Below are 19,754 nucleotides of genomic sequence, written 5' to 3'. Positions count from 1 at the left end.
CTTCTCCTGGTCCATCCTAATCTCTCCCCTGGAGATGATGTATCCGAGAAAGGATGTCGTGTGGGCGTGAAACTCGCACTTCTCGGCCTTCACGAACAGGCGATTCTCCAACAATCGCTGCAGAACCTGCCGGACATGCTGGACGTGGTCGGAAGGTTCCTTCGAGAAGATCAGAATGTCATCCAGGTAAACAAACACAAAGAGACCGATCATATCTCTCAGGACGTCGTTCACCATACTCTGGAATACCGCTGGAGCATTGGTCAGTCCAAACGGCATCACCTGATACTCGAAGTGACCCATCGGTGTATTGAAACCCGTCAACCACTCGTCCCCCTCTCTGATCCGGACCATGTGATACGCATTGCGTAGGTCTAGCTTGGTGAACACCGTAGCACCCTGTAAGGAGTCGAAGGCAGAACTCATCAAGGGCAGGGGATACTTGTTCTTGACCGTGATGTCATTCAACCCCCGATAATCAATACACGGTCGAAGAGAGCCATCCTTCTTACCCACAAAGAAGAATCCTGCCCCCCAGGGGTGATGACGAGGGACGAACGAGACCAGCAGCTAGGGACTCCTTGATGTAGGTCTCCAAAGCCTCACGTTCAGGTCGGGAGATACTGTATAACCTTCCCTTGGGGTAGACAGCTCCAGGGAACAGGTTGATGGCACAATCATATGGTCGGTGGGGAGGGAGTGACAGAGCCTTCTGCTTACTGAAAACTTCCCCAAATCGTGATATGTCTCGGGAACCAGGGACAAATCTGGGGGTTTAGCCTCAATCACCTGACTGGGAACCGAATGGGGGCAGGCAGTCTTGAGACAGTTAGCATGACAATCAAGGCTCCAACTCGTTACCTTGCCCGTCACCCAATCGAACGTGGGATTGTGTTCCTTCAGCCAGGGGTATCCAAGGACCAGAGGAACATGGGAAGACGGCAGAATGAAGAATGAAATCATCTCAGAATGATTCCCCGACAACCGCATCTTAACCGGTTCAGTCCTCATCGTGATACGTGCCAGACTACTGCCGTCCAGAGTGGTAGCTTCAATGGCTTCCGGCAATTGCTCCTTGGAAAGCCCCAGCTGTTCCACCAACTCGGCATCTAGAAAGCTTCCACCGGCACCTGAATCGATAAAAGCGTTAATCGCTAAGCTCTGATTCCTGTTCATAAGGGTAGCCGGAAACGGGGTCTGACAGAGGTATTGAGAGGTCGAAACTGGCTCGCTAAAAGTCCTCCCAACTTTAGCGAGCCGCGCAGTTTGACGACCCGACTGGAACCTGAGAAGCTGATCGGTTGGACGGAACCCATTGCTTCTCCCTCCTTCGCTCTCGGACTCGATTATCCACCCGAATAGACAAGGCTACCAAGCTGTCCAGGTCACTAGGCTCCGGATAGGAGATCAACTCATCCTTGAGCTGCTCCGACAGACCCTGGTAAAAGGCCGCTTGCAGAGCCTCCTCATTCCACCCACTCTCCACAGCCAACGTCTTGAACTCGATCACGAAGTCGGCCACGCTGCGAGTTCCTTGGCGAAGCGAAAACAGGCGCCTAGCTGCGTCCCTCCCTCGGACGGAATGGTCGAAGAGCTTCCTCATCTCGGCCGTGAACCCCTGGTATGAAGCCATGCAGGGATCCTGTCGTTCCCAAACGGCTGAAGCCCACTCCAGCGCTCGACCACGCAGCAACTCAATCACAAAGGCTATCCTAGCCTTGTCTGAGGCATAAGAGTAGGGCTGTAGATCGAACACTAATCCACACTGCATAAGGAAGGAACGGCATCTTCCCAGCTCCCCTCATATTTATCCGGCGTCGGAACCTTGGGCTCACGGAAGGACACAGCTTCAGAAGCGGCAGGCGAGATGGGTGAAACCGGTAGTGGATCCTCCACCGGACACTTGCGTTGGTTCTGGACCTCCGTCAGACCGGTAGAAAGGTTCCGAACTGACAACGCGATCTCCTGTAGTACCGTGCTATGATGGCCCAACATCTTCTCCTGCTGGGTAATGGCATGGCGAACAGAGTCCAGGTCCGCTGGGTTCATTACTGGCCGGATCGTTCTGTCACGAGTTGCTAAGCCAGAACCCAGAAGCAGACCAGGACAAGGTAAGTTGAAACGAAGGTGAGTGTTTATTTACAAATTCAAGAGTGATGCTGAATAATCCAGGGAACAGAGCGGGCGGCGTTGATTAGTTGTTGGGGGTGCAGTGGTTGATCCCATCCTGGGTCGGCAGCCGCCGACCACCAGGCAGAGGTTGGATGAAGGTTCCGGACGGGTGACTGCAGATGGAACAAAACGGGGTAAGTAAGCAACAAACCAACAAGGTGCAAAAACAACAAAACTAACGCTAGGCTCTAAGACTGATACTCTGGTAAACCTACTGTTCATGGCTAACGATCCGGCAGGGAATGGATGTTAGGCCAGAGCCTAAGAAGGGTGATGATCAGGACCAGGTGTGCAGATTGCTGATGGGATGCAGGTGCGGAAATCAAGAGAGCTCCCCGGAGCGTTCCCGAACCCTCGGGAAACTGGAGATCACGAACAGAAAAACTAGTCCACAGACAGGACCCGACTCAGACTGCCGGGATCGTTACACGGGCTGATGTTTGAATAATACAACTCCAGTTGTAGGAGGAATCCCTGGCAGAGAGCAGTTGTCCCGTCGAAATCCCAAGGTCGGGATATATGGATCCCTCTGGGTGCTGGGGTGTGGGTGGCTGGATCCGGTCGGCCAGCTGGTCCCGACAGATCGGGTCCTCTCCCCTTCAGGCGTTGGACGACCTGGAGAACCCGATCCATTGCTTCTCCCAAGCTGGCTAGCATCGTCAAATGCTCCCGGACCCGTGCTACGACCCCAGGCATGTGTTCCTCTCCTGCTGACTCCATTGCGGGTGTGTGATTCTGTGACGGGTGAGTAGAAGGAGTCAGCTTCAGAGGGAGTCATGACAAATCTAAAATATATTTTGATTGGTTTAACACTTTTGTGGTTACTACATGATGTCTTCACTATTATTCTACAATGTAAGAAATAGTAAAAATAAAGAAAAACCCTTGAATAAGTAGGTGTGTCCAAACTTTTGACTGGTAGTGTATATCTCCAATAAGATACCCAGGAAACATCGGATAACATTAATATACTGACCATTTATTAAACTCACTTAGATAATTCCTTTCATGATACAGAAATAGCAATACAAGGATATAACAACTACAGAAAATACAATAATGCCTATGGGGGAGGTGTTGCTGTATACAGTATGTGCCGAGCCATATTCCTGTAAAGCTTGGAGAGGATCTCATGTCAAATGTTGTTGAAGTGTTGTGGTTGCAATTTAACCTCCCTCACCTTAAGCCTCTTCTTTTGTGGTGCTATCCACCAAGTGCTAACAGTCATTATATGCATTATTTGTGTGCTTGATAATGTGTGTGATGTTAACAGAGGTCTATTTTCTGGGTGACCTGAACATTGACTGGTTAGCAACTAGCTGTCCTCTCAACTGGAAGCTTCTAACTGTTACTAATGCCTGTAATATGACCCAGGTTATCACTCAACCAACTAGACTGCATACCAATAGTGTTGGATCTGTGACATCCACTTGTATTGATCATATCTTCACTAATGCTGCAGAACCTTGCTCCAAAGCAATATCAGTTCCCATTGGCTGTAGTGACCATAATATTGTGCCGATAACAAGGAAAGCCAAAGGTTGGGCCTAAAATAATTTAAGTGATTATACAAAATGTTTTCTCTGGACTCTTTTGTTGAAGATGTAAAAAATGTATGTTGGTCTGTGTATGAGGATGTGAATCCAGATGCAGCACTGGAAGTATTTGTACAATTATTCATGCAAATTGTTGACAAGCATGAACCTGTTAAGAAACTAACTGTGAACTGTTAGAGCCCCCTGGATTGATGATGAATTGAAAAATTGTATGGTTCAAAGAAATGATGCAAAAGAGGTGGCAAACAATTCAGGCTGCTCAGCTGATTGGTTGACACTATATTGAGAAATGTTGTGACCAAACTTAACAAAAATAAGTTATATTACCAAACAAACATAAAACACAATGGAAAAATATTTTGAAGTACCTTAAATCGACAGAAAACCCAATTGATCTCCATCATTCATTAGTATAATTTTTTGGGGATCCCCAATTAGCCACTACCAAGGCAGCGACTACTCTTCCTGGGGTCCAAACAGGAAACAAAATACAACAAATAAAATACATAATATACAGTGGGGGAAAAAAGTATTTAGTCAGCCACCAATTGTGCAAGTTCTCCCACTTAAAAAGATGAGAGAGGCATGTAATTTTCATCATAGGTACACGTCAACTATGACAGACAAATTGAGAAAAAATAATCCAGAAAATCACATTGTAGGATTTTTTATGAATTTATTTGCAAATTATGGTGGAAAATAAGTATTTGGTCAATAACAAAAGTTTCTCAATACTTTGTTATATACCCTTTGTTGGCAACGACACAGGTCAAACGTTTTCTGTAAGTCTTCACAAGGTTTTCACACACTGTTGCTGGTATTTTGGCCCATTCCTCCATGCAGATCTCCTCTAGAGCAGTGATGTTTTGGGGCTGTCGCTGGGCAACACAGACTTTCAACTCCCTCCAAAGATTTTCTATAGGGTTGAGATCTGGAGACTGGCTAGGCCACTCCAGGACCTTGAAATGCTTCTTACGAAGCCACTCCTTCGTTGCCCGGGCGGTGTGTTTGGGATCATTGTCATGCTGAAAGACCCAGCCACGTTTCATCTTCAATGCCCTTGCTGATGGAAGGAGGTTTTCACTCAAAATCTCACGATACATGGCCCCATTCATTCTTTCCTTTACACGGATCAGTCGTCCTGGTGCCTTTGCAGAAAAACAGCCCCAAAGCATGATGTTTCCACCCCCATGCTTCACAGTAGGTATGGTGTTCTTTGGATGCAACTCAGCATTCTTTGTCCTCCAAACACGACGAGTTGAGTTTTTACCAAAAAAGTTCTATTTTGGTTTCATCTGACCATATGACATTCTCCCAATCCTCTTCTGGATCATCCAAATGCACTCTAGCAAATTTCAGACGGGCCTGGACATGTACTGGCTTAAGCAGGGGGACACGTCTGGCACTGCAGGATTTGAGTCCCTGGCGGCGTAGTGTGTTACTGATGGTAGGCTTTGTTACTTTGGTCCCAGCTCTCTGCAGGTCATTCACTAGGTCCCCCCGTGTGGTTCTTGGATTTTTGCTCACCGTTCTTGTGATCATTTTGACCCCACGGGGTGAGATCTTGCGTGGAGCCCCAGATCGAGGGAGATTATCAGTGGTCTTGTATGTCTTCCATTTCCTAATAATTGTTCCCACAGTTGATTTCTTCAAACCAAGCTGCTTACCTATTGCAGATTCAGTCTTCCCAGCCTGGTGCAGGTCTACAATTTTGTTTCTGGTATCCTTCGACAGCTCTTTGGTCTTGGCCATAGTGGAGTTTGGAGTGTGACTGTTTGAGGTTGTGGACAGGTGTCTTTTATACTGATAACAAGTTCAAACAGGTGCCATTAATACAGGTAACGAGTGGAGGACAAAGGAGCCTCTTAAAGAAGAAGTTACAGGTCTGTGAGAGCCAGAAATCTTGCTTGTTTGTAGGTGACCAAATACTTATTTTCCACCATAATTTGCAAATAAATTCATAAAAAATCCTACAATGTGATTTTCTGGATATTTTTTCTCAATTTGTCTGTCATAGTTGACGTGTACCTATGATGAAAATTACAGGCCTCTCTCATCTTTTTAAGTGGGAGAATTTGCACAATTGGTGGCTGACTAAATACTTTTTTCCCCCACTGTATATAATATACATAACACTACATTAACTCCAGCCTCTGCCTCACGCTTCAGAAACAGGAGATGCCTACTGCCCTATGAGCTGTTCCGGCTCACACAAGCCAAGGATTCGTGCAAGGCCCTCCACCTACATAATACAATAAATAATACAGTGCAAATGACAACCAAAATATGTAAAAATGTCTCTCTCTTCACAGTCCCCGTTGTGCCGTAAGGTGTTCTTTGATCTGTTTTTATTGCTAGCTTGAGTTACCTGGGGTGGCAGAGAGTTCCATGTAGTCATGGCTCAATTTAATACTGTGCTTTTTCCGGCCTCTGTTCTGGACCTGAGGACTGTGAAGATACCTCTGATTGCATGTCTTGTGTTGTACCGATGAGTCCGAACTGTGTGCTAACTGCTTGAACAGACAGTTCGGTACCTTCAACACCTCGCACAAAGACCAATAGTGATGCAGTCAATCTCTCCTCAACTTTGAGCCAGGAGAGATTGACATGCATATTACTGACATTCGCCCTCTGTGTACATGCAATACGTGTGGCTCTGTTCTGGACCAACTGCAATTTACCTATGTACCTCTTTGCCGCACATGACCACACAATTGGGCAGTAGTTCAGGTGCGACAAAACTAGGGCCTGTAGGACCTGTCTGGTTGACTGAGATGTCAAAAAAGCACAGCAACGCCTTATCATGGACAGACCTCTTCCCATTTTGGCAACCATTGAGTCTATATGTTTTGACCATGACAGCTTGCTATCTAGGGTTACACCCAGCAGTTTAGTCTCCTCAACTTGCTCAATCGCCACATTATTCAATAATAGATCTAGATGAGGTATATACGGTGGCCGGGAACTGCAAAGCAACATTACAAAGAATGAAACACTTTTACAAAGCTCGAGACAAATTTACATTTTGGAAAACAAATTTACATTTTGGAAAATAAAATTTACATTTTGGAAAACAAATTTACATTTTGGAAAACAAATTTACATTTTAGAAAACAAATTTACATTTTAGAAAACAAATTTACATTTTAGAAAACAAATTAACAAGACGCAAAACACTTTTACCAGTCCCGAAACAAATTTACAAATGACAGATTCGTCACGGAAAGGGAATGTACCATATACCGGAAGTGACGAGCGTGGTCTTTTCGTGTTTTTGTTGTGGAGTTTATGGCGTCAAAGAAGTTTATGGTGACCGCCCGAACATGGACTGCGGCCGAGGGATGTTTTGCCCGTTTTGTGGCAAACACATGAACAGCTTAACGCGGTTTTGCTTTACGTGTGGTCGGTGTTTGGAGTTTTTAAAGGACGCGGACCAGACGGAAACACCAGACATACTGCATCATTGCGTTCAATATTTTAACGAGGGTCACTCGTACGCTGTAATCGTGGACATGATGTCAAGTCTACACGGTGTAAACATCAGCTTGAGGACTCTTAAAAGTAAACTGAACGAAGCCGGGTTGTACCGCAGAAAGGATTATTCCTCGCCAAACGCCGTGAGTAACGCCATCAGATTTGAACTTCATGGACCTGGACAACTACTCAATGGGACCTAACTATATGTGGCACGCAGATGGTTACGACAAACTTAAGCCATTCGGTTTGGCCATTTCGGGATGCATAGATGGATTTTCACGTAAAGTATTGTGGCTTCAATGTGGACCAACAAATAATAACCCAACAGTGATTGCTCACTATTTCATGTCATGTGTGCGAAACCTCGGTGTCATCCCCATGAGACTGAGGACTGATTGCGGCACTGAGAACGGCATAATGGCTGCAATTCAATGTACCCTACGCCACCATCACAGTGACTACTACTCTGGAGCGTCCAGCCACATGTACGGCTCATCTATAAATAACCAGCGTATTGAGTCCTGGTGGTCTATATTTAGAAAGGGAAGGTGAGTTGTCTTCATAAAGGGTCATTGCATCTTTTGGTCATTCGATTTTCTTCTCAGGAACGATTAATGAAAAACGAGCACAATAATTATCAATACAAATTTGTAAAGCAAATCCTGCCCGTCAGGAAAAGTAGCTGTTCCTGAAAAGAAAATCGAATGACCAAAAGATGCACAGACCATACATTTCATTATAACTAACCTTTATTATTTATAGTATAACTAAACATTTGTATCCATTTCTATAGGTCTCAGTTCTGGATGGAGTTATTTGCCGTTTTTAGAGATGCCGGATACTTCAACGGGAGTCATGAGCATCAATGCCTATTGAGATATTGCTTTGGTGATGTTATTCAGAAGGACTTGGATGAGTGTGTGAGACTGTGGAACAGCCACAGGATTCGCCCTTCCAGAACAGCAGCATGTCCAGGAGGAGTGCCCAATGAACTCTACTACTTACCACACAGGTGATACATTGGTGATAATAAACAGATAAAAGCATTAATGTAACGTTTTAGCTTAAATGAAAATAAATGCAATTATGTATTCTATTTAACATAGGTTTGGCTCCAGAGACTGCGGATTTCAAAGTGAACAAGCTGAACTGGATGCCCTTCCTGAGGCTAGCCTGTCAATGACTCCTTGTGGGGACCCAAACATGCAGGAGTACTTGGACTTTGCCATGGAACACAATCAGTTACAGAAGCCAGACAACTGGGAGTCTGCATCCGAACTGTACATGAAACTAAAAGAAATGGCTCAGCTATGAAATGATCAAAAAGGGAGGGTTTTTTGTAGTGGTGGAATACTGCTGTCTGTCTGAACACAATATTTATGAATCTGTCACCCAAAGCTTAATTGTTTTTAAGTGTGAAGTAAATTAATCAAAAATAGTAATCAGTATTTATTACACTTTTGTAGTATTGAGAGTAATGGATCTAAAACATTTTCAAAATGTTTACTGTGAGAAAAGAACATGCTCACATACAGTAACATTATAAAAACAACTTTGGCAACTGCACTTTAAAAGTGCACCTTTAATAGGGTTGGGCATCAAGAACCAATTCCTACTTGGAATAGTTAAAAAAATTACGATTCCATCGGAATTGTTTCTTTATTGGAATCGTTTTGGAGGATTGGGTTTCAAATCTGATCATGGGTTCCAAATTTAAAATGCGCAAGTTTTGGTTTCTGTAGCGGCCAGGTGCTTGTTGTGTTGCAGCCATGGAGCACAGTAAGCGGTGCTCTACTGTGGCTTTATTTTACATTGAAAAAGCCCTGTCAAACTGCAACCCACCTTTGAATCAAAATAAAACTTTCCTCTTATTTGTGAAATAAGCATATGACCCGTTTCAACTCCACCACTCAAAGAATCGGAATCGATAAGAACCGGAATCAAAAGGAAGAATCGGAATTGGAATCAGAATCGTTAAAATCTAAATGATGCCCAACCCTAACCTTTAACAACAACAACTTTTTCAGAGTCTTAACTCTAGGGGTCATCCATCATATAGCTTAGAAACAGCCGAATCCTGGACTATTTTGAATTCCAAAGTCCATTTGTGACTTAAACAAAGTGTATGAGTCTAGGAGTGGTAATCTCAAGGAGTTTGAACATGTATTTGCCATTGGGAACGCAGAGTCCTCCAGGAACTCTATTTGAGGCAGTGGTTCCAAGCCAGATGGGGGAAGTGAAGACAGCCCAGTAGCAAACATCAAAACATCTTCCACAGACACAGCAGCCTGGCCTTCTGCAAAGAAAAACAATTCAGATACATCACTGCCATGTGTTTTCTTAACTAGTTATAAAAAACAAACTAACAAACCTTCACAATCAAGGAGATAGTCTGCCCAGTAGGCCATGGTTTGACTTTCTTTAAGTCTTCGATTACTCCCCGAAGGACTGAGGTCAGGTTTGAAGAGTCTCTCAAGTTCAAAAGCAGTGAGTCGCCTTTCAGAGTGGCACATGACAGGGGCCAGCAAAGTAGGGTGTTGCTGTAGTGCAGTCAAAAACTCCAGGGTTGAAAGACCATCTCTGAATCTACAGAGTGAACACAAACATTGTTTCACTGCTGTGTAGTGCCAATTGAATTTAAAATTATCTAAAGAAAACTATTAAATATTCTCTTCTCTACAATTACTATCCACCTTAACATTGTTGAAAATTGATTTCAAAAACCCTATTTTTGCATTGCACATTAAACGTTAATTGTTACAAACTGTAAGTATAACACACAGAAACAAAAGACTGGAATGACACAGACGGATGGGGGGCTTGAGCACTCACACGACGCCTTCAGAAAGTCTACACACCCATTGCACTTTTTCACAACTTTGTTTCGTTATAGATTCAATTTAAAATAGTAATATTAATATTTTTCCTCATCAGCCTACACACAATACATCATAATGACAAAGCAAAAACAAGTTTTTAGAAATTGTAGCAAATTTAATAAAAATTAAAAACTGGAATATCACATTCGCACAAGTTAATTAACCATTTTCTCAGTACACTGTTGAAGCACCTTTGGAAGTAATTCCAGCCTGGATTCCTCGTGTATGAAGCTACAGGCTTTACACACAACATCACCACACTCTTTATATCTGATTTTCAGGGACATTTACAAGAGATACTAAAACCTCTCTGCATGTCAGGATCTCTATGAGAACTGAGGGCAGAAATAGATCCATATGTAAATGACACTGCTACAGTATGGAGCAGGTGGTTGGATAAACAGCAGCAAGTCATCAAGGGTTTGATGGGTAAAGTGAGCCTCAAACCATCACTCTGCTGCCAGATGTGCAGCAGAGGTGGATGGATCACTTTAAGGGGTAACTGGACTGATTTTCCTCTATGGAAGAGTTAGTCAGGAGGAGAAACCTAAGATCTAATTTCTGTTTTTGCTTTGTCATTATGATGTATTGTGTGTAGATTGATGAGGAAAATGATTTAAATATATTTTAAATTGAATCTATAAAGGTGTGCAGACTTAATGAAGGCACTGTAGTTTGACACAGAATGAAGTGACATCACATATCCGTTGAAATACACTAAGGTACAAATTCTGATTAAGGACAAATTGATAACAGATATACATACTTGCATAAACCAAAGATGGGGACCATGAGGCATTTCAAACAAAAAATTCATACATAAATAAATAAAAATCTCATCACTACAAATATCATCTTACCTGTCAATTACAGATGAGTTGCGGTCAATGATATACCATTGGAGGTAGTCTGACACGATTTCTTTCTTTTCTTCCACAGTAGCCACATGTCTCAGACAACCTGCTGTCTGTAACATTGTGCTGTGTCTCATCATACATTCTTGCAGAGCATCCAATGAAGCAGCATTCTCAATCTGAAAGACATGAACATGGGCAAAAACACCCCAGTCAATAACTGTATGCACTGTATCTCCTTGCCTATTTTTTTAATAACGTACATAGCAAGGTGTAATCTTACACTATCAAAAACTAATAAATTAATTAAATATATTCCGCACGTGATATAGGAAGTAAACATTGTCTCAAAAACACTGCAGTAAGTATGAAAAACTCTGCCCTACCATACCCTTATGCTATTCTCACCTCTTGCAAAGCTTTCCCTATTTCTTCATCAGTTATTAAATTACTTGTTGCTTTGAATGAAGGCTGGCCTGCAAGATAATGTACAAGATCTTCTGACAGGAAATGGGGTCCTGGACCTCCATGCACAACTGACACAGCAATCATCTTTCCTGCCAAGTAGTATTCATCCTCCCTAACAGCTGTGAATGAATTCATATTGCAAAATTAAAACAATGCATTACTGTATATACTGTAATATGCAAGCATATGTCATGTGATAAATCTGGTCAATGAGCATTAACCAACCATTAGTAGCCTATAGTACACATCCAACCAATATGCATACCCTTTGCATTGTAGACCAAGAACCGATGTCCTTCTGGTCCATCAAAAATGGGCCGGTCTTTTAGGTGTTTCATCAGTAGAGTTAAAAACTCTCGTCTTGGACCACCAGTGTCAATTCCCTCTTCCAGAACACCAGTATCATCAGTAAATTTCACCAGCATGTCACAGGTTTCAGAATATGTTGTACGCTTGAAACCTCTGACTGCCCCATCCCAAACATTATCCCTTGAGATGTTAAACCGGCAGACTTTTTTATGATCAACAGGAAGAGACAGGTTTGCTACGATGTCAGGTAATGCAATGTCCGTCTCCTCCCTGTAATGACAAAAAGTTAATTCATTTGTGGATATTCCAGATATACAAGAACTATTGTACAGAGAAAAAACTGGAGTGCTATAGTCAAAAGCATATTACATTGCTGTGTGTTGGAAATTCTTCACATTGACAGCAACCGGCTCTTCGTCCTCCTGCTCAACATTTGGTGAATACAGGTCTGTGTATTTACTGTTGGGAAATTGCCATTTCCATGTTAAAACATCTTACAAACAAAAATGTCTTCCCCATGTAATCAGTTCAATACATTTAAATTATGTCAGTCATTATCTTTTCTTTTTTTTTTACTTACCTGTAGCAAGACATTTTTTCTGGATTTGCTTCCGGTGGATCCAGATCCTCAGCATCAGATATTACTATCTGAAAAAAAGATTAAAATGTCTGAAACAACAACACTGAAAGCAAGAAATGTCATGCTGCCACACTCTGCCTTATTACCTGTCCAGGCTGAATTGTTGATTGTCCTGGTGCATCTCTGAAACATGATAAAACATATTAAAATGATTAGCTCCATGATAAAGGCTATAATGTAGCTTTGAGTAGCATGTAGTAGTAGAGGGAACAGAAAGATGTATTAAAAAAAAAGATTATTTTGAGAACATGTGGATAGGAGCGCTTCCTGGACTCAAATCTGAGTTAGTTTGAGTTTCTTTTTTAATGGAAAAGGTATAAAATAAAAGAAAGCTCAAACTACTATTTTTTAACTATTAAAATGCTTGTATTGCAAGTGGCCAAGCCATACAGAACCAATTTAAAAGAACTTTAATGCGTTTTTGCATCTAGCTTTCGTCAGCGAGTCAAACAGATGAAATGAGAGACAATGGGTCTTTTCTAGTGTCCAAGGTGTTCTGGGCTAGAGTGGGTGTTGTAGACATCTTAAAACCAGTAGGTGTCCTTCAGGCCTACAATAGTCAAATCATGTAAACATTATGTATATGGATGTGTCCCATGTTTCCTATTGGTGGATTACCACTAGAAAAAACCCAGTGTCTCTCATTACATCTATTTGACTCCCTGACAAAGGCTAGATGCCGAAACGTGTTGGAGTTCTTTAAGTTGGTTCTGGATGACCGTGCCACTTCAGTAAAGGCCTATAGTACCTATGCAGGATCGACAGTGATGTGGGACATATGAATGGACAGTGGATACCCCCACTTCATTCTCACATGTTTTTTTTAATGGTTTGGTTAATTTTTGTTTATTCAACTGCAAGAGCAACTGTATTTCAGTGGGTTTATTCTGTAAAGCTCTGCTCACACAGGCAGCTGTGGGTCCTTTAGGTAGGGGAGCGAGGGGGCACCGCAGTCAGTTACAGAAACAGCTGATAGCATGTAGCAACGTTGAGCTTATGTGCAGCAATATAAATGTATGTATAATGTGTATGTGAATAAGTAGTGAAATATCTGCTAGTAGTTTTATCAGTTTTGTGAGTTAAATAAAAAAAAAGGTGAAATTGCACTTTACCTGGTAGTGAAAGCACTGTAGCCCAACAAAATATGAATTATTATTGCACGTGTGAAAATTCCTTTGTGTCCAAGTGTGCAACACCTACCTTTCATCGTCCAGCTTGTGTTTGGGAGTACTTCGATTTTGTGGTTCAAAAACCTGAGAGGAAACGGATAAAATGATCAACAACTTTCAACAGGTTCCATTATTTTTCCATTACCACATACAGTATATATCAATGCTGAATGGTTGTCTGTGTTACTGTATAATAGTTACTGCAAAATAATAAAAACAAGCCTTTTTCCACTAAAATATTGACCAGGACATTGATTTTATGCTTAAAATCCAATGTACATCTAATTAATAAATTATATGAAAATGAATAAATACAAACATACATAAACATTTTAAAAAAGAGAAATAACTGATGTACCAAAGTGTCAGCACGATTGAGTTCAGCTGTGCTCCTTGTTGTGATGACAATTTCAGAATCAGAGTCTGAGGTATCATCCACTGAAAAAAATAATTCAAACAACCATTATCTATCCTCCAGCAGAGTATCTAAATATGTAAAAATATTGAATCATGAGATCCACTAACCTCTTTTATAGTGTTTTTCTAGGCAAATGAAAAAAGTGATCCTGGAATATGCCTTTCCTATTTCCTTTTTATATTCTGCCAATTTGAATGGCCTTTCTGACCCAGGCACATGAACCACCTCTGAGCAGTCTGGATACAAAAGGCCATAAGGTCCTTCGTGCATGTCCTTGTTAAATGTTGTCATTTTCTGGACAGCTTGTTTCAGTAGATCAGATGCTGCTACCTCTGGGTCTGTAAATAACTGTAGTGTTTTCCCTCTTAGAGGTTTTAAATCAGTTCCACTTGGCACCATCAATCCTACGTTTATCTAGTAAAATAACAAAGATATAATTAATGTATACATAGGTAAAATAAATATACACAAATACATATAGAGCATTGCAAAATTGTATAGGACGGTCAGTACACCTTACCTGGACGTGTTTTCTTTTTTAGGCCTATATCTTCCTTTTGGCCCATAGTTAAAAGACTGTCGTTCTTTTGATTTCGAGCTTCTGTACTCCATGAACTGTTTGTATGATGGGCATGGTTGTTCTGCAGAAATGGACAGAGTTCCGAAACAGAAAGTTAGAAGCCGCTCAAAAAATCATTAGCGTTACTGTCCTTAGATAGCTAGCGTTTTGGTTTTGCTAAACTTACTTTGCATAGCACTGTCCGGCTGTCGAGACGTCCCCTGTGTTTCCAATGTTTCCGTCTTGTCCGCGTCCTTTAAAAACTCCAAACACCGACCACACGTAAAGCAAAACCGCGTTAAGATGTTCATGTGTTTGCCACAAAACGGGCAAAACATCCCTCGGCCACAGTCCATGTTCGGGCGGTCACCATAAACTTATTTGACGCCATAAACTCCACAACAAAAACACGAAAAGACCACGCTCGTCACTTCCGGTATATGGTACATTCCCTTTCCGTGACGAATCTGTCATTTGTAAATTTGTTTCGGGACTGGTAAAAGTGTTTTGCGTCTTGTTAATTTGTTTTCTAAAATGTAAATTTGTTTTCTAAAATGTAAATTTGTTTTCCAAAATGTAAATTTGTTTTCCAAAATGTAAATTTGTTTTCCAAAATGTAAATTTGTCTCGAGCTTTGTAAAAGTGTTTCATTCTTTGTAATGTTGCTTTGCACTTCCCGGCCACCGTAGGTATAGGGTTGAGCAAGTGATTTATCTAAAAAACGATGCTTTTAGTTTTTGAGTTTTTTTGATATTTAGCACCAGAGTTGTCAGCGTACATAGACACACAAGCTTTATTCAAGGTCAGTGGAAGGTCATTAGTAAAAACAGAAAACAATAATGTCCCAAGCCGGCTGCCCTGCGGTACACCACACTCTGTGTTCTATTAGGTCATCTCAATCCATGATAAGGCAGAGGATGCAAATCCATAACACCTACGTTTTTTCAGCAATAGGTTATGATCAATGATATCAAAAGCAGCACTGAAGTCTAGCAAAACAGCTCCCACAATCTTCTTACTATCAATTTCTTTCAGCCAATCATCAGTAATTTGTCAGTACCGAGCATGAAGTTGATGGGTCATTTATACTAAACAAAAACTTAAACGTAACACGCAACAATTTAAAAGATTTGACTGAGTTACAGTTCATTAAAGGTAATCAGTCAATTTAAATAAATAAATTAGGCCCTAATTTATGGATTTTGGATTGTTCACAGATACCTTAAAAAAAAGGTGGGGGCGTGGATCAGAAAACCAGTTAGTATCTGGTGTGACCACTATTTGCCTCATGCAGTGCGACACATCTCCTTCGCATAGAGTTGATCAGGCTGTTGATTGTGGCCTGTGGAATATTGTACCACTCCTGTGCGAAGTTGCTGGATATTGGGAGGAACTGGAACACGCTGTCGTACACGTTGATTCAGAGCATCCCAAACATGCTCAATGGGTGACATGTCTGAGTATTCAGGCCATGGAAGAACTGGGACATTTTCAGCTTACAGGAATTGTGTACAGATCTTTGTGACATGGAGCCGTGCATTATTATGCTGAAACGTGATGGCAGCGGATGAATGGCACAACAATGGGCCACAGGATCACATCACGATATCTAATTCAAATTGCCAACGATAAAATGCAATTGTGTTCGTTGTCCGTAGCTTATGCCTGCATATACCATAACCCCAGCGTCACCATGGGGCACTCTGTTCACAACGTTGATGTCACGGCTCCCCCTGGTACTGCTGCTCATTCCGTTCACCAGCTCCAGAGGTCTACTTCACCGGCCTTCTAGGCGTCACTGACCTGGATCATTATCACCAACCCCGGACTGTCTTGTCTCATTATGCACACCTGGTTCCCATTCCCCCTGATTATTATGTGGATATACGTGCACTCTGTTAGCATTGCCTTTAAATTGTTTAACTTGGGTCAAACGTTCCGGGTAGCCTTCCACAAGCTTCCCACAATAAGCTGAATGAATTTTGGCCCATTCCTCCTGACAGAGTTGGTGTAACTGAGTCAGGTTAGTAGGCCTCCTTGCTCGCATACGCTTTTTCAGTTCTGCCCACACATTTTCTATAGGATTGAGGTCAGGGCTTTGTGATGGCCACTCCAATACCTTGACTTTGTTGTCCTTAAGCCATTTTGCCACAACTTTGGAAGTATGCTTGGGGTCATTGTCCATTTGGAAGACCCATTTGCGACCAAGCTTTAACTTCCTGACTGATGTCTTGAGATGTTGCTTCAATATATCCACATAATTTTCCTTCCTCATGATGCCATCTATTTTGTGAAGTGCACCAGTCCCTCCTGCAGCAAAGCACCCCCACAGCATGATGCTGCCACCCCCGTGCTTCACGGTTGGGATGGTGTTCTTCGGCTTGCAAGTAACCCCTTTTTTCCTCCAAACATAACGATGGTCATTATGGCCAAACAGTTCTATTTTTGTTTCATCAGACCAGAGGACATTTCTCCAAAAAGTACGATCTTTGTCCCCATGTGCAGTTGCAAACCGTAGTCTGGCTTTTTTATGGCGGTTTTGGAGCAGTGGCTTCTTCCTTGCTGAGCGGCCTTTCAGGTTATGTTAATATAGGACTCTTCTTACTTTGGATATAGATACTTTTGTACCTGTTTCCTCCAGCATCTTCACAAGGTTCTTTGCTGTTCTTCTGGGATTGATTTGCACTTTTCGCACCAAAGTACGTTCATCTCTAGGAGACAGAACGCGTCTCCTTCCTGAGCGGTCTGACGGCTGCGTGGTCCCATGGTGTTTATACTTGCGTACTATTGTTTGTACAGATGAACGTGGTACCTTCAGGCGTTTGGAAATTGCTCCCAAGGATGAACCAGACTTGTGGAGGTCTTGGCTGATTTCTTTTAATTTTCCCATGATGTCAAGCAAAGAGGCACTGAGTTTGAAGGTAGGCCTTGAAATACATCCACAGGTACACCTCCAATTGACTCAAATGATGTCAATTAGCCTATCAGAAGCTTCTAAAGCCATGACATCATTTTCTGGAATTTTCCAAGCTGTTTAAAGGCACAGTCACCTTAGTGTATGTAAACTCCTGACCCACTGGAATTGTGATACAGTGAATTATAAGTGAAATAATCTGTCTGTAAACAATTGTTGGAAAAATTATTTGTGTCATGCACAAAGTAGATGTCTTAACCGACTTGCCAAAACTATAGTTTGTTAACAAGAGATTTGTGGAGTGGTTGAAAAACGAGTTTTAATGACTCCAACCTAAGTGTATGTAAACTTCCAACTTCAACTGTACCTTATGTTGTGTAGAGAAATAAAAAAAATTATTACGTATTCCTGCGCCTGTCTTCTACCATTATACAACGTGACAGAATAATCAACCTCCAAACTGGAGACAGCAGGAAAGGCCGAGCTGGCGACCATCGTAGAGACAGTCCAGCATCACGAGGACTGTCTCTCCAGACTCGGCAGTGCCATGGACAGCGTGCTGTTAACCATCCTGCGTTTGGAGGGGAATGTGCAGTCCCTCCAGTCTCCAGCACCAGTTCCGGCACCAGACCCCACACCACCACTACCGGCCTCCGTCCCATCTGAGGCGGTCCGTGGAAACCCCTGTCCCTCCCGGAGAGCTTTGACGGCGCGCCAGCGAGATGCAAGGGATACCTTCTGCAATGCGACCTGTACCTCGCTCGCTACGCCGAGGCTGTCTTCGGGTGTGACAGGGTTGTCACAGTCATTTCGGCACTGACCGGACGGGCCCTGGACTGGGGTGCCGCGGTCTGGGAAACGGGTGGACCCGAGGTCGAGTTCTACGAGCGGTTCACCCTCCTCTTCCGCTCGGTGTTTGATCATCCTCAGTTCACCTCACGTGTATGGAAAGCGTTCATGGAACGCCTGGGGGTCACGGCAAGTCTCACCTCGGGTACCGTCCTCAAGCTAATGGGCAGGTGGAGAGGGTCAATCAGGAAGTGGGAAGGTTCCTGAGGTGTTACTGTCAGGACTGGCCGGGGAAGTGTGCAGATTTTCTACCTTGGGCTGAGTACACGCAGAATTCCCTCCGCCACTCATCCACTAACCTCACTCCTTTCCAGTGCGTGTTGGGGTATCAGTCGGCCCTGGCACCTTGGCATCCGAGCCAGACCGAGGCCCCTGTGGTGGATGAGTGGTTTCGGAGCGCTGTGGAGATCTGGAACGCTGCGCACACTCGTCTCCAGCAAGCCGTGCGTCAGCACAAGGAACAGGCCGACCTCCACCGCAGTGAGGCGTCTGTTTTCTCTCCAGGCAACCGGGTCTGGCTCTCCACCTGGAACCTGCCCCTCCGCTTGCCCTGCCGGAAGCTGAGCCTGCGGTTTGTGGGGCCGTTTAAAGTCCTGAGGAGGGTTAATGATGTAACGTACCGTTTGCAACTCCCTGCTGATTACCGCATTAACCCGAGTTTTCATGTGTCTCTCCTCAGGCCAGTGGTGCCTGGTCCCCTCGCTGAGGCTGGACCCAGTGATTCCCCGCCTCCTCCTCTGAACATCGAGGGAGGTCCGGCGTACTCGGTCCGTGAAGTCCTCGATTCAAGGCGTTGGGCGGGGCGTCTCCAGACGCTTCGCTGACCAGGGATTTTCACCGTCGGCGCCCTGATCGACCCGCACCGCGTTCCTGTGGTTGTCCCCGAGGCCGGTGTCGTGCCGCTGCTGGTGCAGTGCGTCTGGGGGGGGTACTGTCACGGATCCCCCCAGTACTGCTGCTCATTCCGTTCACCAGCTCCGTAGGTCTACGTCACCGGCCTTCTAGGCGTCACTGACCTGGATCATTACCACCAACCCCGGACTGTCTTGTCTCATTACGCACATCTGGTTCCCATTCCCCCTGATTAGTATGTGGATATATGTGCACTCTGTCCCCCATTGTCCCATGCCCGTTGGTCTCGTGAGTACCTGTGCTCTGTTGTATTGGCTTTCATGCTACATGTTACTGTACGTTGTATTACGGTTTACATACCGTGTAATTGTGCACTTGTTATTACTTGTCTTGTCCTGTGTATTATTTAGAGGTTTACACCTTGCTCTTTTGTTTGGGTTACATCCCTGTTTTATGTATATACGTGTTTGTTTTGGGCTTCGTCTCCGTCATTTTTCATGACGTACCTTATGTTCGGTAGAGAAATAAAAAACCCTATTACGTTTTCCTGTGCCTGTCTTCTACCATTATACAACGTGACAGTTGACATCAGCAAATCACTCGCCCACACAACGCCATACACACTGTCTGCAATCTGC

At 43.4% G+C, this 19,754-nt stretch overlaps 2 protein-coding genes across 2 annotated transcripts; one reads left to right on the top strand and one right to left on the bottom strand.

The window, feature by feature from the left end:
* Nucleotides 1-6,878: 6,878 nt before the first annotated feature.
* Nucleotides 6,879-8,647, top strand: LOC121579838. The gene is made up of 3 exons (XM_041894767.2): nucleotides 6,879-7,753; nucleotides 7,999-8,217; nucleotides 8,312-8,647. Exons 1-3 carry the CDS (start codon nucleotides 7,374-7,376, stop codon nucleotides 8,517-8,519), a joined length of 807 nt encoding a protein of 268 aa, XP_041750701.1. The 5' UTR covers nucleotides 6,879-7,373; the 3' UTR covers nucleotides 8,520-8,647.
* On the bottom strand, nucleotides 8,642-14,827 carry LOC121579840 (G2/M phase-specific E3 ubiquitin-protein ligase-like). The gene is made up of 13 exons (XM_045224308.1): nucleotides 14,689-14,827; nucleotides 14,463-14,583; nucleotides 14,050-14,356; nucleotides 13,883-13,962; nucleotides 13,556-13,608; nucleotides 12,442-12,478; nucleotides 12,296-12,363; nucleotides 12,085-12,174; nucleotides 11,672-11,985; nucleotides 11,347-11,525; nucleotides 10,945-11,117; nucleotides 9,577-9,791; nucleotides 8,642-9,501 (listed from the first exon to the last, which is right to left on the bottom strand). The coding sequence occupies exons 3-13, from the start codon at nucleotides 14,339-14,341 to the stop codon at nucleotides 9,266-9,268; spliced, it is 1,737 nt and encodes a 578-aa protein (XP_045080243.1). The 5' UTR covers nucleotides 14,342-14,356; nucleotides 14,463-14,583; nucleotides 14,689-14,827; the 3' UTR covers nucleotides 8,642-9,265.
* Nucleotides 14,828-19,754: the final 4,927 nt, after the last annotated feature.

The sequence above is a fragment of the Coregonus clupeaformis genome, chromosome 13 (genome assembly GCF_020615455.1).
Source record: "Coregonus clupeaformis isolate EN_2021a chromosome 13, ASM2061545v1, whole genome shotgun sequence".
Taxonomy (NCBI): Eukaryota; Metazoa; Chordata; class Actinopteri; order Salmoniformes; family Salmonidae; genus Coregonus; species Coregonus clupeaformis.
The sequence above is the reverse complement of the archived record's forward strand: the minus strand, read 5'-3'. Positions and strand labels throughout refer to the sequence as shown.